Below are 22249 nucleotides of genomic sequence, written 5' to 3' on the forward strand. Positions count from 1 at the left end.
TGTTGTTCAATGTGTGTTTTGACATATGAGAGTTCAGAAAGTATATATCTTAATATACTACCAAACATTCAACTCATATAGAGATAAATGAGGTGGGAGAGAAAATGATAGGAGGTCTTTACCCTATACTGTTAGCCTTAGGTGTGAAAGATTAACCTTGTGAGTAGGTGTTTTTTACTCTACAAAGTATAAATACTACTACAAGTGCATATTTACAATGAAGCTCTATGTCAAAGCATGTACCCAGATAAATTGAGCATAAAGTCAATTGCCTATACGTTTATTTGAATTACAGAATGTTATGATTGATGAACTAATAAGTGATATGTTAAGTTGTTATGATCATTTCTTTTGAAACTAGCTTACCCTACCTTCTTTTTTGTTTGTGATGTTTTTTTTTTCAATGATTACCTATTGATGTGAGCAAATTATGAGTCAGACATTTATATGTCTTTGGTCGAAGCAAGGATGTCCTCAAGTGGTGTTTAGTGTTTTAGTTATATACTTCACTAATAGTTGTTATCTTTAGAAAAACTTGTTTAACTTACCTACGACCTTGTACATATATTATGTTTGTATAATTATTATATCCATAACTTTAATATTTTGTATAATCCTTATCTATCTATCGTGCATTATCAAAATTATAGTATTTTGTTTAGTAGTTCATATTATTAAATGAAAGGTTACATTATCCATATACTAATTGTATTATATATTGACATAAATATTAATATATTTATGTCGATGCTGTGATTTGATATATGATGTTATGGTGATTATTATGATTGTTTAACACAAAAACAATATTGAAAAATAATATATATATATATATATATATATATATATATATATATATATATATATATATATATATATATATATATATATATATGGAGGTTCAACAGACACATAGATCTCTACACTAGTAAGACATTGTCTACTTTGGGTCAAACCTTAACAGATTTGCTTTTGGTACCACTCCAAAAGGTCTTTTACCAATGGAGGTATCTTTTGTGTATAAAATCTCTTATTTTATCTGATGTGGGACTTTTGTTTGTACCCCAACAATCCTCCCCTCAAACAAAGGACTATGGTTCTCCACCTCCACCTCTCCTACAATGAAAGTCTTTTCTTTCTTATCCTCGAGTACACCATGGTCAACACTGAACATCTCCTTGCCCTCTTTCACGATCCATGGTCATAACACTGAGCATCTCTTGCTCTCCACCTCTCATAAGGTATTTGGTTATCTGCCACTGGCCACCTGCCAAGGATTCACCTTATCATGGAGAGACGTACTCGTCTGAACCCGGTCTCCAGACCTAAACCATGGACTCTGATTCCATTTGTAGGGAGGTTCAACACACACATAGATCTCCACAGTGGTAAGATATTGTCCGCTTTGGGTCAAGCCCTCACGGATTTGCTTTTGGTACCACTCCAAAAGGCCTTTTACCAATGGAGGTATCTTATGTGATTATAAACCATGTTCATATCTTATTTTATTTGATGTGGAACTTTTGTTTGTACCCCAACAATCCTCCCCTCAAACAAAGGACTGTGGTTTCATATTAGAAAGTGAGTTTTAAGCATAACTCAACCTCACAAAACGAGTTTGTAAGGTGAGGTGGCTTGTAAGGTGAGGTTTGCACCTCACTTATATATTATAATTTGGTCTTATCTCTAGTCGATATGGGACTTCCAACACACCCCTTCACACCAAATAGACACCTCGTGCGTGATAATAGAAATGAGTGGTCTGATAGCGGCTCAACAACGGGTGGAATAGAAATGCCCAAGAAACAAGAAATATCGCTAAGATAGGTTCTAACCATGATTCTGATACCATATTAGAAGTGGACTCTAACCCTGACTCTACCTCACAAGACCAGCCTGTAAGGTGAGGTTTGCACCTCACTTATATATTATAATTGGTCTCATCTCTAATCGATATGAGACTTCCAACATACACACATACACACGCACACGCATGCACACACACATATACACACATTATAATTTGAATTATTACAATTTTTTATATTTATAAATTTTAGCGATAATAATATCTAAATAATAAAATTTATTATTGTAATAATATCTACCTAACTTATAATTAAAGTTATAATAAACCTATTAATTTATTTAAAGATTCTTAAAACATAAAATTTAAATTGCAATAATATCTACATATTCTCTCTTGTTTATGTGAAATAGTCGTGAATTCACTTGTTTTCCTAAAACATTTTTGAAGAATATGATTATCATAGGATATTAAATTATAGTTATATTTAATTATTTTTTGTTAATTATAACACACTTATATTAAATGATAATTTGATATCAAATTATAAAAAACTTAATTATCAATTTTGATGTATTTTGCAACGTTCCATTAAAATAGTATAAATACACTATTAAAAAATCATCATAAAATCAATAATTTAGAAGAGTTAAACTTAAGAAAAATATAAAATATATGTACAGTTATCCAAAACATAACTATAAGTCTATTTTATATTTACAACTCCAAAAGAGAAAGAAACTAAGAATGTACATAAGGTTTCTCAAAAGACAACTATACAAAATCATCTCTTCTAATTCAATAACACATCTGTTCTATCACCTCCTAGAGTCTGCTACACCAATACATCATCACCTTTTACTCACACTCACTAGATGGTCATTGCAAAAAGAACCAAACATACATAAACAACCAAACAAAGAAACACACAAAAGGGTAAGCTAATCTAAAAAGAACAAACACATAATATTAAGATTCATCATTCATCCTATTTCATACCAAGTTAATCAAACATCCTAAGCATACTATAAACCTAGACCTGACCATCCAGATATAGTATGAATGTTGAGTTATGATAAATCATGCACTTGTGGTGGCCTCTATTGCTCTGCATAATCATTGTCAATGGTTTTCATCCTACCACACGTACAAGGTTAGTCCGTTCCGCATCTTAGGCCATAATGGATCACCTAGACTAGGACCTCATACTCTCACCACATGCATCACTCCTCTCTAATTGAGAATGAATAACCATTAGTGTCAGGAAAACACAAAAGACTGAGCTTCCTACATTCATATAAACAACACCTGATACAACCACTTATAATTTCTCCTTAGAAACTCTTATTCAATCACACATTGATACATACATTAACCTCGTTCAAAATCCTTAATAACATTTCATAAAGCATACTAAACATATCATAAAGTACCATCCAGTCCTTAAGAGAAACCACAAAAGCCAAAGAAGGAGAAAGCAAAGAGAGAAAACTATAGACACCAGTCAAAAACCTCTAAAATGCACCTAAAAACCATTCAAAACACAACATATTTACTACCACCCATTTATAAATCATATATATGCTAACTCGTATCTCAAACAAGTCTCAAAATCTCACCTATCCAAACCTCATTTTTAATATAAAACAACTTACAATTATACCGAAATACTACTTTTCCAAATCAACCTCATATTTTTAGTTAATTAAGGCCTTAAACAAGTTTTAAATGGTAAAAAGACAACTCCAAAACATCAATTCTCACTAGAAGTCACTCCTCTAAATGCTCACATACCAAAACTCCAAGCTAAACAGAAAAAAACTTAACAACATTCCCTTTTTACTACTATTAATTCCATAACAGGTTTGTACCCCTTAAAACTCCAAAAACAACAACATTCAATGTATAAAGCAAAACCAATTCAATAACATACATGACAACCATTCATCAATAATTCAATTTCATGCATCAATCAAAATTATTACCAATTATTCATCTTAATTGATCACATGTTAAATCAAACATCATATTTACAACATGACAAGTATAAATTCATCATTCTTAACACAAAATAAAACAAATATCAGCTTACCTTAGCTATTTAGAAGCTACCACAACTCTAAGAATCACACTATCCTTGCCTTACCTTAGAGAACTCTCGAATTACCTATAAACCACAAAATCATGATCAAAGTAAGTCTTTAGGACCACTGATCGACACAAAGATAGAAAAAGAGAGTGGACAACACATGCAAAAAATTCTAGTTCATGTGTTTTAAACTAAGAATTAAAAAAAAAATAAGTAGAAACTTGTTTGCTCAAAAAGGAAAATTGATCAATAAAGAATGAAAAATTTACCTTCGTGATCTCCTAAACACTTCCTGATCGTCAAACAAAAAGTCAAAAATCTTAGAGATAAGTGAGAGAATTAGAAAAAAAGTTTTAGAGAAATAATGAATATTTCAGATAATAAAAATCATTTATGAAATGAAATTCTAATTATTTTAACATTAAAATACTCAATTTTATTATTTTAAAAAATCTATCAACTCTAATAATTTCTTTTCTAGACTCCTATATATTTAAACTATAATTATTTGAATTTAAGTACAACTATTTTTCTATAGTGGCTAACTAAATTTGCTTATACTTTAAATTTTCTTTCAAACGAGGCTAGTTTTATATTGGTTTAATACCTATTTTGGTCCCTCCTTTGGGAGGGTTTGTTCAAAGTGGTCCCTCCTTTTTTCAAAAGTTCACTTAAGTCCTACATTTTGCAAAAACTGTTCAAAGTGGTCCCTCCTTTTTTCAAAAGTTCACTTAAGTCCTACCTTTTGCAAAAACTGTTCAAACTGGTCCTTTTTGCTAACGGCGTTAAGTTCATTAACGGCAGAGCTGCCAGGTGTCTAAGATGTGCTGATTTGGCATTGTAATTTATTTTTTAAAAAATATATAATGATGACCTGTAAATGAATATAATTAGGGTTGGATTAAGGAAGGATTTAGGGGTAATTTTTGGTCAGATACAAATTTGGGTAAAATCTGCGATTTGGAAATTTATGGGCAATTGCAATTAGGGTTCATCAAACACCTTCAAACATCATGAACACCAAACACGACAAATAAAATCTGCGAATTGGAAATTTTTGGGCAATTGCAATTAGGGTTCATCACAATCCGTTCCTGCATCAAGTCAAAAACCAGTTGAGCCTGTGCCTTCTACTCATCCCGTGATCTCGATACATCTTCTCTTTCTTTCCGTCGTTATAACCAATGTTGTGTCATGGAGCGTTACTCTTCTTAATGGCTAAATAAACAAGCACAAACAAACCCATGTCTCAAAATCTTCACCTTTTTCCACTTCCAAATTAATCTCTGCTCCTTCTTTGTTATTCTCTATGAAAGCCCGTGTATTGGCTAGCTTCTCATGATGTGAAGTTTTTTGGTTTTTGTGTGGGGGCGTCTTTCATTAGGGTAAGCATCTCTTAATCCATTCACATATTAATCTCTTCTGATTAGATTATAAGGATTAGTTGTTAATGGAAATGCCTAAACCAGTGTCTTACACAAGATTTATTTGTTTTTATTTTCCTTTTTACTGTATCTGGATTTCCATTCATAAACGTAACGTCTGGTATGTCTACAAGATTTTCTGTTCCTGATATTCTGTATGGATATTCTGTCTGCAGTTACGGGCAATTTTATTGGCTAAGAGGGTAAAAGGTTTCCCTGATCAATGTTTAACAGAGGGCATATTGAAGGAGTGCTTTTTGCCTGCAAATGACCTATTATGACCAACAAAAAAGCATTATCCCAATTGCGTAAGATTCGCCCTGTGCTGCAGTGGTCACAAGCATGAACCCTAATCCCAATTGCCAGAAGATCCCAATCAAGATGAACCCTAATCCCAATTGCCAGAAAATCCCAATCAAGATGAACCCTAATCCCAAAATTCCACGTCACAATTAATTATTTTTTTTAAAACACACAAACAGTGCCAACACAGTCAAAACGTTACACCTCAACAAATATTAGCCACCTGGCAGCTGTGCCGTTAAGAAAGTTAACGCCGTTAGCAAAAATGACCACTTTGAACAGTTTTTACAAAAGATAGGACTTAAGTGAACTTTTGAAAAAAGGAGGGACCACGTTGAACAAACCCTCCCAAAGGAGGGACCAAAATAGGTATTAAACCTTTTATATTTTATTTTATTTTTATTATTATTATTAAAGATGTGATTAAAAATACTATAAAGTAATCTCATTTTAAATAATAAAATTTGGAATAAAAAGTCAGTCAATTTAGTTTCCTAATTAATAACTCTTAAAATAAGACTTATGGTTAGAAAAATTGTTAAATCTATATGTATGAATTTTTACATTGAATTCGCTTCTAAAAAATGTTACTGTATTAAACTTCCAAATTTAAATTAGAAAAAAAAAACAACTCTGAAAAAACATTAATTTAATAATTTAAATACATTTATGAATGTAAACTGGTCACAGCTAATATCATCATCTGGGTCCGTTTCAGTAACTAGTCACTCTACCGTTAATTGCATCTCCATAATTAAAGAGGTTACCATTCTAAATTTAAGAATTAAGTTATAATAGAAATGTTAGAACATGTCAAGGTTAAAAGTAAAAAACAAATTTTGATTTTAATATAATAATGAAATTAATTTCTTGAATATAGAAAAATTTGAATATATTAAAAATTATAAATTATAAGTCTTACAAAAGATTTATATTAAAACAAAATTAAAAAAGTTTTAAATTAATGTAATAAAGTAGAAAATTCATATTCTAAAGAAAATTTTAAATAAAGCTTTAGGTTTTGAAAATAGAAAAATATTTCTAATTTATATACTGAAGTAGTTTTTTTTTTAAAAAAATAATATAAGAAATTGGTCCTAAGGGTTAGAGCGATAAGATTCTTATTGTGTCATTACATTTTGTTTTTAATTTTTCTTACTTTTGTTACATTGTAAGAAGTGCTTCTAAGTAAGTGGTTTTGGTCTGTGTTTTGTCATTCCAGTTTATACTCTTTGGGCTGTGTGCCTTTGCTCTCAATTCATACCCTTTCACCGTCTCTTGGATTCAAACCACGAAAGATTGCAACTTTTTTCATCTTCGACTGTTGTTGTTCAAATGGGTAACGGTTGCAGATCCTGGGAGGAGGACATTTACTGGTCTCATTTTCAATTCCTCCATTTCGCGCAGTTTCTCCGCACGGGTTATGATCAACATCTTGTTAGTATTCCATCCCACCTCGTAGTTTTATGTTGTGAATCATGATAAATCTGGCAAGGAATGGAACATTGGGCTTGAATTGAGCTCATGAACTTCATTCTATGTACGCAATTTTTTTACCCCCTTTGTTTCATTCTATCATCTCTTTTGTATCGATTTTTTTGGTAAAAAAATTTGCATGCACCCTGAAATGTTTAAGGACATGGGAGAAGGGCAAATAGAAAAAGAAAAAAAAAAACGAATGAGTTAAATAGTTTGTGTCTTGTGACGTGGTTGTTGTTGTCTCTGTTGTTCTGTTCCTTGTTTGCAGACACTATCTACTTTGCATGCTTGATATGGGAATAGTTGGTTATCAATCAAGTTGTTGTGATTGCTCTTTATTGTGTATCCTATTCTAACTGCATGTTTTGCTGCTTATTGTATCTCGTTCTCGATGATGAAATTTGAAGCTTGTTTGCAGGCACTTCCGAAGACATTTTCAGACAACTTAAAGAAGAAGCCGCCTGCAAATGTGACCCTGAAGGGTCCTAGTGGTGTTGCGTGGAACGTAGGGATGATTACTAGTGGAGATACCTTGTACTTAGCTGGTGGTTGGGAGCAGTTTGTGAAAGATCACTGTTTGAAGGAGAATGATTTCCTGGTCTTTAAGTATAATGGTGAATTTCAGTTTGATGTTTTAGTGTTTGATGGGGGGAGCTTGTGTGAGAAGGCATCTTCTTATTTTGTTCGCAAATGTGGGCACGCCGAAGCTGAACATGTGGGTGGAAGTCAAAACAAGAAAAGGGACACTGCAGAAGATCCTATGAATGAAGGTCACATCCCTTTAAAAGCTGGTGTGGAATGTGCTCAACCTGGGAAATCTGTGCATGCTAATGGTACCAAGGAGCCAATTAATGTACCTTTTGAAACTCCTACTCCCAGTGAAGAAGCTTTCAATGCAGATGTTGAATCTGCTGGTGCTGAGCAAATTACATCTGATGGAGTCCCTCTGTCAGCTGTTCCCACAGAAACTGCTAATGGAAAAAGGATCAGGAAGCTTGCTTCAGTTGTTAAGCATGTGCAGACCAAACGGAGAGGCAGGGGCAGACCAGCTAAAGTGTCTACTGTTATAGAGAGAGCACTTGACTGGGTGTCTGGTAACATGTTTACTTGTCAAAAACTGAAAGGAAATGATATTACTACTGTTTAATGAACTTTTTTTTTTCTTATGAAGATCAAATTTGAGAATTTTTTATTTACTGACCAGTTTTTGATTCTTCAAAACCACAATATTTTCTTAGGCTTTGAACTTCAAATACATATAGCTGATATGAAATAATGGAAGCCGAATGCAGGCTTCCACATTACCTTTGTTTTCCCTAATCATATACTGGAATTTGGCTCTCTTTTATTATGTAACGAAGCATATGAATTGGCTAATGAGAAAGTATGATTGCTCATACCTTTGATTTAAAGCAAGTTACGTTTGTGAAATGTCTTAATTTAAGTGAAGGTTAAATCCATCATTTCTTTCTGACAATGAGAACAAGTTATGTGAGTAATAGCATAAGGCAAGACTTGCTTTTGCATAAATGTGCCCTGAACTCTACAACAGATACCAACTGATTGCTTTGATGATAGTTGGCTGTTATTGCCTGTGTAGGCTTCTTGTTTGCGTGTTTTAAACTCAAATGTTATGTGATTATCTTGAAACAACTAGTTGATTATTTGCATGTGGAAAACATGCGTGGTTGAGATTGATTATGGAGAAATAATCACTTGTTTTATATTCAAAATCTCAGGGAGTTAACACATTTAAGTGGTTCTTTCTTGAAAATAAGTTGGACTAGCACATGCTTCTCAGTTTGCAAAATTGATAAAAGTAAAAATAGAAAGAAAAAAAACCTGGTCTGTTTTTACATTGACCTTATAACACTGCTGCTTCTCTTTGAATCAATATCAGGACTAGATGCTGAACCTGTTTCTGCTGTTAGAAGTGCGGCACAAGAGGCATTTATATCAAATAGAAGGCCTGTCACAGATGATGAGATTAAAAACGCCTTAGCATTGGCCCAGGCAGGACGTACTGATGACAGTTTGGTTGTAGTCATGCGACCCTCTCACGTGTACAAGAGATTCTTTGTGGTAAACATTTGCCTCACACAATCTTTCATTATTTGATCTGTGCATACATAAGCTAAAATCATCTCAGGTTATGGAGAAACTCGATGCATTTTACCATGTCTTTTCTTTAAGTAGGTGTTTGTTATTCATTGTAATCCTTTTCTGTGACTAGTCAATGCCCAACAAGTGGATAGGAGAACACATCCCTCCAATGTCTCAAGATGTGATCTTGCGCATGGACACGGGTGAATGGGCTGCTAGATACAGCTACCATAATATTCGTCATACTGGTGGACTTACTGGTGGGTGGAAACACTTTGTCTTGGACAACAACCTGGAAGAGTATGATGTTTGTGTCTTTAAACCAGCTGGCCAAATGAACGACAACTTGGTCCTTGATATGAGCATTTTCAGAGTTGTTGAGGAAATTGTTCCTCTTTCTGTTATGTCTCCAACAGGAAAAAGAGGAAGAAAACCAGCACAGAATAATGCTACTCTGACTGAAACATAATTTTCATCATCATGAGGGTGAATGAAAGCATTGCAATGTAAGTTGATAATTTATCACAGGACTGCAGACCAAGTTCTCTAGTTGTGTTGTGTGTATTTTGGATATTGAGTTGGATTGTTTAGCCTTATTATCAGTCTTCTAAGGGGGCGTAGTGTAGTTATATATATGTATGTACTTATTGGTCCTGTTAGACCTAGCTGGTTTAAATATGAACTGATATCTGCAGAGTTTTTAGATATTTAGTTTGACTTGAACAAATCTAGTGTGATGGGATTTTAGTCTGTTTTAATCAGTGTCTCAAAGTAATTTATTCAAGAAGTTGGTTTTGATTTTCTAAGGATATTTATGAAGAGATTAAGTAATTTCCAAAGTTAAAGTTTGAAAAGTGGAGAATTCTCACTAGAGAAATTTCACCAATTTCAAGTGAATATGTTTATTTTAACTGACATGAAATACCTAGTTTGTTTTACTTGTGTTTATGAAGTGTTTTTGTGTTTCCTGCTAATATATGTATACTTAAAATGGAAATTTGAGTTGATACTAAATTTGATTTTGGTTTGTTGTGGTTTATTAAGTTTGCCTTGAATTGTTACGTAGCATTTCAATGCAATTTGATTACAAAGGATGAGAAACTAAGAAAAAAGATGTCAAGGGTCAAAGTTTCCTAAGTCTTTTTGCACTGTCCTACATATTTTTTGAATTAATATAAATATTTGTAATTTCAAGCTAACATTATCTTCTTTTTAATTAATTATAAATATATCTATATTGCGTAATCATAATGTGTATGTAGGTATCATGAATTATTATATAACAAACAAGGCAGTTGAGAAATTTGATTCAAAGACTAGGATAAAAGTGAGAGAAAACTTATGAACTAAATGTGTGAAAGATAAAAAATGTTACTTCATAAGTCTACAAGTTTATCTTCTATCTTGTTAGTTTATAACAAAACATTTAAAAAAAAAAAAATCCTTTTGGTTGCTAATATGTATATATTTTGGTTTCACAGTATGAATGTAGAACATTGATTTCAAATCCAACCAGCTACTCTTCGATGGATTGTTTTAAATAAGTATTCGAATGTTATAAAAAAAACCGTTATATAGATTATGGTTTAATATGACGTTGGGTAAGATCAAAATCAACACAATAATTCATTGTGAGCTGTCTTGTTTATTGTCTAAGATAATTATCAAACCGAAATAAGTAATTTCTTACGCCATAAAACATTAGTTGTATCATCACACCGAATTTGAACTTCATTGAAACTAACAATATGAGGTTATCTTGGTTTTGTAACACTCCAAAAATAACAGGTCAAAACTTACTAGTGAAATTTACATGATTATACCAAAGAAAAATTCACAAGATATAATTTATAATATTTAGTCCTTTGATAACCGAAACTTAAAGAAATTGTTGGGTTTGCGTGAAAACAGAACATAGAAACCCAGATGACAAAAGAGAAATAAAGAAGAGAGTAAAAGACAAAGAGAAATGATATGAAATACTTCGAGATTGAATGGATTTCAAAACGCAAAAACAAGCTACAATTTATAGTCAATCCAAAAGAGAAATAAAGAAGAGAGTAAAAGACAAAGAGAAATGATATGAAATACTTCGAGATTGAATGGATTTCAAAACGCAAAAAGAGGCTATAATTTATAGTCAATCCAAATGACTGAAACAAGCATAACAAAAAGATCGAACGATCATCAGTAGTAGAAGTCGAACATAGGTCGAGTATAGCAAATACTGAACAGTATAGCTGAAGCTAGAACTGAAAGAACACGACCGAACAGTCACAACTAAGAGAACGTTCGATCACAAAGAGATCAGTACAAGAACAAGATCGAACGATCACAATGAGATCGAGTGGTCAAAACCAAATACGAATAATAGAAGAGTCTATTATACAAAAGAACATTAAAAAGAAACTACTTGAATTGACAGATAATATAATCTAAACTTGTTTTCAACATTTAACATCCTTTAATGACTCAATGTTGTTCCTTCTTACATCACATGTCATTTGCTTTGATGGAATTCACTATCATTATAAATAGATAACATCAATGCTTAAAAGAAAATAATATAAGTTAGAGATAATTTAAAGTTTATAAATTTAAAATAAAAAGAGAAATGACAATTTAAATGTAATTACATAGCTTCTAAATCATATAAACATCAAATACTAAGGCTCAAATAATACACAACCTACACTAATAATCGCATACATGACCTCCAAAGATGAGTGTATTGACTAGTATCCTAAAATCTTGTACCTACCATTTCTCAACCACTCTTGCTTTCCAATAGCTATAGCTATAAAATGCTAAAGCTTCTCCCAATTCATAGAGTATGATTGGGTAAGTTCTATGCCTAATGAGTTTGACTATTATTTACACTTTTAGATAAGAATTTCTCTTGATTCTCTCAATTAGTTTTTTTTTGCCTATCTAAATCCAAGTATTAGTAGAATCGGGATGATATCGATCTTGTCTTTATCATCAATACACTTCACACTAAAATAATTTATTTTTATTGCAGCATTTCCACAATAAGAATAACTATCTCATTATTCCATTCATAATGTCGTAATGAAGTTCAGTTTTTCCACCAACCATTATTTAAACTTTAGTAACAAGTGTTTGTTAACTCTTATACACTAAAAAAATGAGTGACTTATTCACTAAATTGGTATATATATATATATATATATATATATATATATATATATATATATATATATATAATCAGTGAAAAAAAGTTATACTTTTTTAAAATATTAAAAATATGTAATAAAAATCTTTTTACATTGAAACTTAAATTAATGTCACAAATAATATTTGACAATTTAATAAACTAAAATTGATGTATGTTAAAAAAGAGCTCAATAATTATGGTCCGATAATATTAGATTAAAATAAAATATATTACTTATCAAATTATCATTGAAAAATAAAACAAATAATGTTTAATATGAAATAAACATAAAACTTGTCAATAAATTGATTGAAATTCCACTATTTATGATTTTTAAAATGATAGTAAGCTTATCTAAGGAAAATATATTAAAAAATTAATAAGTGACATTAAAATATTTTATCTGAAAATAAGGAAGGTGTGAATTGTTAGTAAACCCCATTACAGAAAAAAAACTTATTTTATTTATTTTATTTCTCTTATGAAGTGGTTATGCGAGTACTTGTCCATTACCAGAAAATTAGAAATATTTTTTTTAAGCAAGTTCACATTTTAGGAATTAATATGTGTAGTAAAAGTTGAAAAGAAAATGGTGATGACATCTGGTCTTATTTACAAAAATAATATAAAATGTATATTTCAATTCTTGTTAGCATTTGAAGATTATTTTATTATTTTATTTACAAAATTTTAAAATTATAATTCTAACTAAACAAAAATAACCTAAATACATTTAGTTAGGAGTTTTTTTTCTTTTATTTCAACATATTTTAGGCTGCAAAAAGACCTTTTTACCCACCCGGCCCACACAAAAAAGAAATCCACAAACAAAGCCATGTTATTCTCACATGCTATACTCAGCCCAATTTTTCGATAAATTTTACTTAAATATCTATGACTTTGCAATACATAAAAAAAAAAAAAAAGTGGAAATACGTATTTCCGTTGGAATGGGTAGTATTTCATATGAAATTCGACGGAAAATGATTTAACTATGTATACAGGTCACTTTTTCAAAAATACATATTTGAACCACAATTTAATTAATGATAATATAAGTTATATTTTTACTAGTAATGGGGTTAATTATACTTTAACTTACCTAATGACAACACAAAATATTATTTCTTAATATAATAAATTAATGAAAAATAAATAATCGAATCAATATAAAAAATATTAATATTTTTTAATATAATAAAAAATTATCAGTTTAATATAAACTTTTAATTTGCTTATTTTTATTTATTAAAAAATAACATAAATATAAATTAATTATGAAAAGAAACATATTATAATTACTAAAGATTAAATCTATGGTCAACTATAATAATTATTATTAGACCTAAAATTAAATTAAAAGTGAAATTTTTCATTATTATATTAAAAACGAAATATATCATAATATTATACTAAACTAATTATTTACCTATTTATATATAATTGGTTGGATACAATCAAAGTTGCATATTAAATAAAACAAGAGATGTAGATGAGTTTATATACACATGAGATATATCTCTTAATAATAAAAGCTCTTTTTAAAAATGTAACTTTCTTCTTGATAGATCAACATAACTTATTTTAAATTAAATTATTATTACTAACTACACATATTGTGATTTTTTTACAGTAATAAAAATAAATTATTCTACAAATTAGTCTCTTAATTAATTGAATTTTTAAAAGGATAATGATATTGTGGAGTAATTTTTGACTAATCATGGATTGACACGTAATTAATGTTTAAATATTATCAAAAAAAAGTTCTCTAAATATCATTATCTTTTTAAGAGGGTCATTTGTATAGCAATTAATTAAATTTCTATTAAACATTGCCGTAAAAGTTTACGAAGCTACAAATGGAAGTAATCTAGTAATGGTCGTGCAAAGCCAAACAAAGTCGTCATGGCTTTGTTGTTTTCTTGGTACTCTTGGTGGATTTATCTTCATATTTAGTTATCATAAAGGAAAAAGGAATATGTCGCGTTTGGAACACAAAAATTAAAAACGTTAAAAATAGTAATTTCATAAATTCATACGTCATGGCAAACATGGTTGGTTTCTTCTTCGTGAAAGGGACCCCACTTTTGTTTTTTTTTTTTCTATGTCGCCATTTTGTTGTTTAATTAATTAATTATTAGGGCTGTGCCAGTTAACAAAAAAGTTGATAAATTTAATGTCAATAAGTAAACTAATAAAAAAAAATTCAAAAGGGTGTGAATTAGTTAAAGATTTTATAAAATAGATACGAAATATTAAAAGTATTTAAAAAATATATGCACAAATTAAGAAAAATTGTCACGGGATAATGTAGAGCAAGACCATTGATGCATGCAGAGATGGAAATGGAAACAACGTTAATTGATGTCAGTGAAAATCACAGATAGTGAAACATTTTAATAACAGAAAAATAGTGTTACACATTAACTTTCGCAAATCATAAAACTTTAGTTTTTGCTTTTGACAGTGAAATTTCTGTCAAATGCTGAGATCCAACGTTCTAAAATCTCAATCTTTCTGATTGAACTTGAATAATACAAGATACGCAAAGATTCAAGAGTCATAACCAGACAGAAAAATGGCAGATGAAAGGAATAGTTTCTATGTTCTGTTCTTAATAGGTGCTCACTGTTTTCTGCTATTGCATTTTATAACAGTAAGCATCAGAGCTGTTACTCAACCACATCATTAACATTCATCATCATTAATTAAATCTAGAACTACTACGACTGGTCTAATTCATAATAGTAATACTGAATATATATTATGACAGCTCTGAATTAAGTTTTGTATTTTCTCAAGGGTCAGGAATGAAAGAAATGGCTGTTTGTGATTGATAATCTGCAAATGTGCAGTGTGTCTGTGTACGTTTACAATCATGAAACTTGAAATTTGTTGTATTTCTATTCAAAAGTCATGTAAACTTGAAATCACAGACAGAAGAATATTGTGATGAATTTGAGGCTCTTATGTTGGATTATGAAAGAAGAGATTTATTGAAGAAATTAAACATCAATAAGCTCAATCACTTGATACGTTTTCTATTCACAATCTTAACTTTAGATGAATTTTAAGTCTAATTGAATTTTATAAAACCAGTTATAAATAAGATTTATATTCTTATCTTTAATCGATGTGAGACTTTCGACGTATTGATGGAAGGTCATCTTTAATCTATGTGAGACTTTCGACGTATCGGAGGGCCTGAAGGAACAGGGAAATATAGTTTTAGTGGAATAGAAAAGCACACACATTAAGATACATTACAAGCATATAGCAACCAAGAGAAGAGTTATCTTTCTTTGGGTGAGACCAGTTTTCAGTGGCCACTCTGCAATGCCCACACAATCTGATATCAGGCACATGATTTTCTGCTTCTGAGTGGTCCCATTACAGCAGTACATTATTCAGTGCTCCAGCCACAACATATTACCAACACAACACAACACAACACTGCATATATATTATAAGGTTCTCTGCTATTGGAATCAAGTGCATACACCTTTTTCTCCACTCTGCTACCTAAACTGGTTTTTTCAGTTTCCTCTCTTCACCCTTTTTTCCTTTACATCCGCTGCCCCATTTGCAGTTTTTGAGTACCAAGTATTAGGAATTCCTGTGTTTTGTGTACAAACCACTTCTTTTCTTTTGTTTTTATCCCAAGTTTTAAACTTTTCATGCTTCCACCACACCACATGTATATCAACTGATAATAGCTAACTCAATCATACTTGGCTAGAAAAATAAAACAAAAGGGTCGTGAATTTTAGCGTGAAGATACACAATGATCTATGTCAGTCAGCAGCAGGTGATATGTTGCAGACCATGATGATGAACTGCTGCCGTTGAAATTTCTCAGGATCTGATGTGTAAAGTAAAGGTGGTTGTTAGTATTATTAGTCCAAGAAATTGTATTCAAAATATCTCTTTCTTCTTTCTTTTTTTTCTTTTTCAGTTCAAAGATGACACCTTTTCACTTATTCTATTTTGCCCTTTTTAGTTTTCTATTATGTGAACAATAGTGAGAGTTTGAATTTTATTCATGCTGTTAGGACATTATTAATGAATGATTTTATCCATGTTGTCAGCACTCTTTATATATTGAAATTTGTGTTTTAATATTTTTCTTATGATACTAAAAATTTCAAATTAAAATATACTCAAATCATGTCTAATGTTTACTTTAATGAATATAATACATGGAATTTTATATTTTATATATCATGAGTAAAATGACAGAAATGTTTAATTGCAAATTTTGATAAATAACTTTGCAACTAAGTAAAAGGAAAGTGATAGATTAAATTGAAGTAAGATGTGTCTCGGCATTTATATGTTTAATTTTATAAGAGTATAAATCATCTCTCATGTAAAACGAATAAAGGGTTAATTAGGTTTGTTATATCATTTTATTTAATGTGTTTGTAAATATTTAAATAATAATTTTCGAAAAAGTAATAATGAAACTATTTTTATTATGAAAATCTTAGGAGGAAATAAAAGTTGTTAGTTATCAAACTATTTTCTAACTAATAATAAATTAATTTGCTTTCCCATTTCATCTAAAATAATTATTTATTTTAAATGCTAACTCAATTCCAACTTCAAGTTTTCTTTTTACTTCTTTAAGACTGCAAATAGGTTATTTTAAAGTATTTTCAGAAAAGAAAATAAATTTCATATATATATATATATATATATTATTTTTTTAAATACTATCTTCTTACAAGAAATTCAAACAAACATGATAATTAATTATCACCCATTGCATCATCCATAGTATTCAATTTAAAATCTTTTTATGCTTTATTTATATTATATATAAGTAATCAATTTATTAATTAAGTTTCAAATGCCATTCAAAACCAAAATATATGGAGTTCAACACACTGAGAAAATCGAGACATTTAGATAAAGGAATTTTAATTGTACAAAGTTTGACAGAAATCTGATTCCATGAATGTATTTTTATAATAAGGTCCATTGTTTGAGATGACTCAATATATGATCTACAAAAATTAATTAAGAAAAAGAAATTTTAAGATTTTTCATTAATGTAAGAAATAAGCTTGCTATGTTTTTATGATGTTTATACCCAAAAACAGAGAAAAAATAGATTAGTTTCCCCCATTTAAACTATTTATTATATTTTCAATCTGTTACCATTGCAACCAAAGTTACATTTAGTTTTATGTAAATTAAATACAATTAATACTAAATTTCCCAGCTAGAATATTTGAGTACTTATCATACATGTTATTACAAATATTTTATATAAAGATACGATACTTTTAAATAGAAACGAAGTTTATTTATTAAGAGCTTAAGTAATATGCATATTTCATTTAATTTTATATGTCAATTAAGATTTTTGCATACGTATTTTTTTAAAAAAAAATGAATATTTCTTTTCACTGAAATGTCCTTGCACTTCTCTTTATTTCATTAATTATTTATATTTAGTATATGTTTGAACAGATGATAATTATTTTTTTCTACAAATACACCTAACCCTACATATTTTAATGAATGTATAATATTCTAAGATTACTTTCCCATCTAACTAATTTACATACTAGTAATGCATAATTATCGATCAATATTGTATCTGACCTAATTAGTTGGCCATTAACAAATAAGTTTATATTAGTATGCTTTATTTGGAAAAATATTAAATGTTAAGAAATGAATTTTCAAATCTAACTTAATTTAAAAAAGAAAATCGTAGAGCTGTCAAAATGGGTCACAGTCTGTGAGCCAACCCAACCCACCACAGGTTGAGCCGGGTTGGGTTTGAAAAAATTGTATATTTTTTATGCGGGTCAGATTGCAACCCAGCTCATGCGGGTTGAACCCATGGTGGGTCGGGTTGGCTCACCAACCCACCTACCTAATTTTATTTTATTAAAATTTAATTTTAATTTAATAAAAAAATATTGATTTTTTTTTGCTTGAAAAAATTATTTAGGTTCCGTATTTTCAAAATTGATTAAAAATCCATGTTGGAAGTGAAATTTGGGAGTGAAATTTGTTTAGGTTTGAATTATAGAAACTTTGTAATTTTTTTTATTTTAAAAAAATTATAATTAAGTGGGTCAGTGAGTCAACCCGTTTACCTACCAACCCGTGGTGGGTCAAGCCGGGTTTGAATTTTGCCGGTTCGCTAATAAACGAGTCGGGTTGGGTTGACTCACTAAGTGATCAACCCATGGTGGACCGGACCGGATCAAACCGGATTACTCATTTTGACAGCTCTAAAAAATGGGTTTGTAAGTTTTTTATTCACTTGAATATTCTAAATTAGTCGAAATGTAAAGGATAAATATATTATAATTATTACATTGAAAAGAAAAAAGAAAGTGAATATATAATAATGAATTTAAAAAATATGAAAAGGAGACATAAAGAGAAAGGAAGGAAGATTTTGACCTAAGTGTTAACTATAATTAGTGAATTATTATCTCATGATTTGATTAATCTTGATTAAGGATTTGGCATTTGGCAGCACTAGTGTGCCCTAAAAGCTGTCACACACTTTAGGAAAAGGCAGGAAGGATTTGGTTGAAGCAGGAAACCAAACTCGTATATTTATATATATAAGTAGTACTTTAATGTTGATTATTGGTTGATTAATTAAGATTATGTAAGAAGTGAAGTGTGAATTGTTATGGAGCATGTAATGTCGTGGAGCACATGAGCCTAAACGGCGTTGATTTCGGTGATTCCTTGCTTTCTTTTTTGTCGTTTCTTTGATACTCAAAGTAGATGAACTAGGGGAAGATGAAACTCTAATTTCCAAGCAACACATGCTTCTATGGCTGTATTCCCATCCAACCTAATATTCTTCTCATCCACTATTTCACAACTCTTATTAGGATTTATTACCATCAAATCAATCCTCAAATCTCGAGTTTTACTAATCTTTTCTTTAATATTCTACTATCCTTTTCTTTAGTGCTATATTTCATATTGTTTAAACATATTTTATTTATACATTTTCATTGATTCATTAACTATATGGATGCGTTTATCATGATGAAATTAATTATGTGAATAGACTACTTTTATAGAAACATTCTTAATTTATGAAATTTTCTACTTCAATCTAATTGTATCATTTTCAGATAAAAAAATGTATTGAACACAAATCTTGACATGAGCTCAAGTTGTGAATAAATTTGAATTTTAAGGATAGGTTATCTTAAACCCTAGAAAAAAAAAATGATACTAGAATTGAATATAAGTGCACAAAGTTGTTGTTATTCTTTTTTGTTCCTTTGACAACCTCGTTCTTTTTTATAGTTTATATGAGACATCTAATGAAGTAGTGTACGAGCGCACATGTCTTTGCATGAATGAATGAAATAGTGATATGGCATTCCACATGAGTTAGGTTGGCAAAAAATAGTAAAACGCAAGCATCCTATAAGAAGTAAATCACGAGAAACATAGCAATTTTCATTTACTACACAATGTGTAACATCATGTCTGTTCTTGCTTCAGATGCACTAAACTTACTGCCCAATCACAATAAAAGAAAAAACAATGACCCACCACACAACTTAACATATGCATATACTCTTGTCATAAAATATATGTCCAAACTTATATACAAATATCATTGCCAATATTACATATAATAATTTATTTCATTTTTAGATATTTTAGATTTTACTGTATATTATATATAGTTATTTCGTTTAAATAATACATCTTGATTTAATAAATTATTATTTTTATCTTGATTTGATATTATATTTCAATATGGTATCAGATTTTATCTTTTTCGAGATTTGTTGGAAGTTCTACATTGATTAGGGATAAGGTCAATTCATAGTATATAAGTGAATTTTTTACCTTACAAATCGGTTTTGTGAGGGTTGAGTTAGATTTAAAGTCTACTTTTAACATGGTATCAGAACCATCGTTAAAGCCTACCCTAATAATATTTGTTATTTGTTGGACATACGGCATTGAGTTAGATTTAAAGTTTAAAAAAGAAATACATAAGATACCTCTTTTGGTAAAAGGTTGTTAGAATGGTACCAAAAACAAAATCGTAAAAGTTTGATTCGGAGAAAACTATATTTTAACAGTGTGAAAATTTATGTGTATTGTTCTTTCTTATATATCGTGTTACTTATAATTGGATTTTCGTCTATTTTACGTTTGAGTATACCGACAGAGAGTGAAATTGAGTTAAGTGTAAGTTTGAATAGTTTAATAGAATGGAATAGATTGGACAAACACATGGAATATTAATTGGACAGAGGCAAATGGCAATGGGGGAGCGGATATTCTCAGATCACAAGCTGATTGTTGAATAATTGGAATGAAAAGAGAAGAGATAGAAAATGATAAAGAAAAGGGAAAGTTTTAATTTCCCGGAGAATCTAGAGCGCATCAGGCGCTGACCATGGGTTCGGAATCTATTAAGAAATGGATTAAGAAATTGGTTTGATGTAATTAGGAAGAGTAGAAAGGAATAAAGAAAAGAAAGGAGTAAGCATGGGGTTCCGACCATAATTGTTGCATACAATACGCCATAAATCTTAAAGTTTTGGACCAAAACAAGACAACAAACCAAGAAGAAGACCCTATTGCCTACACAAACTCACGCCCATAACTCACGTGACCCTACCCTTCTTGACGCCGATCAATATGCTATCTATTACTACTATCCCTCTTTCATTCTTTTTTATACTTTCATCTCCACATAAAACAAAACATTTTCTCTTCTAACATCAAAACTTACACACTATTCTAATTATTAAAATACAAATAAAGTCTCACATACCACATAAAAATATCTCAATTGGTAAGAAGTCTTTTCTTTCGAGTAATACTAAAAATAAATCACTGAGAACTTGGCGTAAAAGAAAAAATGTAAAGGTAGTACCAAAAGCAAATCCGTGAAGACTTGATCTCAAAAAATTGCATATGCGAAATGTGGTATTTGTTTTCTAATTATCTTGGAAATGGAAAGAGGAGAGGTGAGGTGAGTTGCTTAAGGTAAAGGTAGTGTTGGACATAAGACATGGAATATTTGAACACGGAGAGGGAATATTGGAGAGGAGGATTATATGCTACATAATTAGACAAATGCTAGCGTTGAAATTCTTAACGTTAACGTTGGAACGGATGCACTTCTTTATACAATTCCTACTTGCACTTCCTCCCACGCTCCATTCACACACTTACTTCCCTACTCTTTTTTTTTTTTTTTTTTATAATCACAACTCTTATATCTTTTACTTATATTACCTATAAATTCTTCTAAATTATGTCAAAATTGTAGGTTTCTAGAATCAATAACATATTTAACTTTTATGTTTTTAACTACAATAATCAATAAAATATCACGAGGGTTTGGTTTTTCTAGAACCAATAAGATATCACGAGGAAAATGAAGAAATCCCTTCATATATATATGTGAATTAAATTATTAGTCATGATTACATAAAATTACATACTATTTATTTATTGAGAAAATCTTTATTAATTTAAATGTAATGTTTAGTGACAAATGAAGAGTGTATTGTCGACCTTAAAATAGATTATAAAATCAATGGAAGTGGATTGTCTTCACTTTAGTTTCATTCAACCTAGTCATTCTTGTGTGGGTATGTTACTTTATACTAAGTTTAACCTTATAATTATTTGTACAAAGAGGGAAAAAGGTAAACATTTAAGATTTGAAAAAAAAAAGGGATCTATTGTTAATTTGATAAAACGACAGAAAATAAGGGAAGAAACAAGAAAAAGGAAATTAAGAAGAAAAAAATCTTTTCAATTTTCTCCTTTTCTATATATCTATCAGGACACTGTCTAATAACCATACGTAAAAGCATATATTAAAAATT

At 30.0% G+C, this 22249-nt stretch overlaps 1 protein-coding gene across 1 annotated transcript; it reads left to right on the forward strand.

Moving 5' to 3' along the window:
• The first annotated feature begins 6788 nt into the window (after positions 1 to 6788).
• Positions 6789 to 9963, forward strand: LOC106762906 (B3 domain-containing protein REM16). Its single transcript, XM_014647026.2, has 4 exons — positions 6789 to 7060; positions 7521 to 8196; positions 9003 to 9184; positions 9336 to 9963. The coding sequence occupies exons 1-4, from the start codon at positions 6959 to 6961 to the stop codon at positions 9672 to 9674; spliced, it is 1299 nt and encodes a 432-aa protein (XP_014502512.1). The 5' UTR covers positions 6789 to 6958; the 3' UTR covers positions 9675 to 9963.
• Positions 9964 to 22249: the final 12286 nt, after the last annotated feature.

This window comes from Vigna radiata, chromosome 6 (genome assembly GCF_000741045.1).
Source record: "Vigna radiata var. radiata cultivar VC1973A chromosome 6, Vradiata_ver6, whole genome shotgun sequence".
In the NCBI taxonomy this organism is placed as follows: domain Eukaryota; kingdom Viridiplantae; phylum Streptophyta; class Magnoliopsida; order Fabales; family Fabaceae; genus Vigna; species Vigna radiata.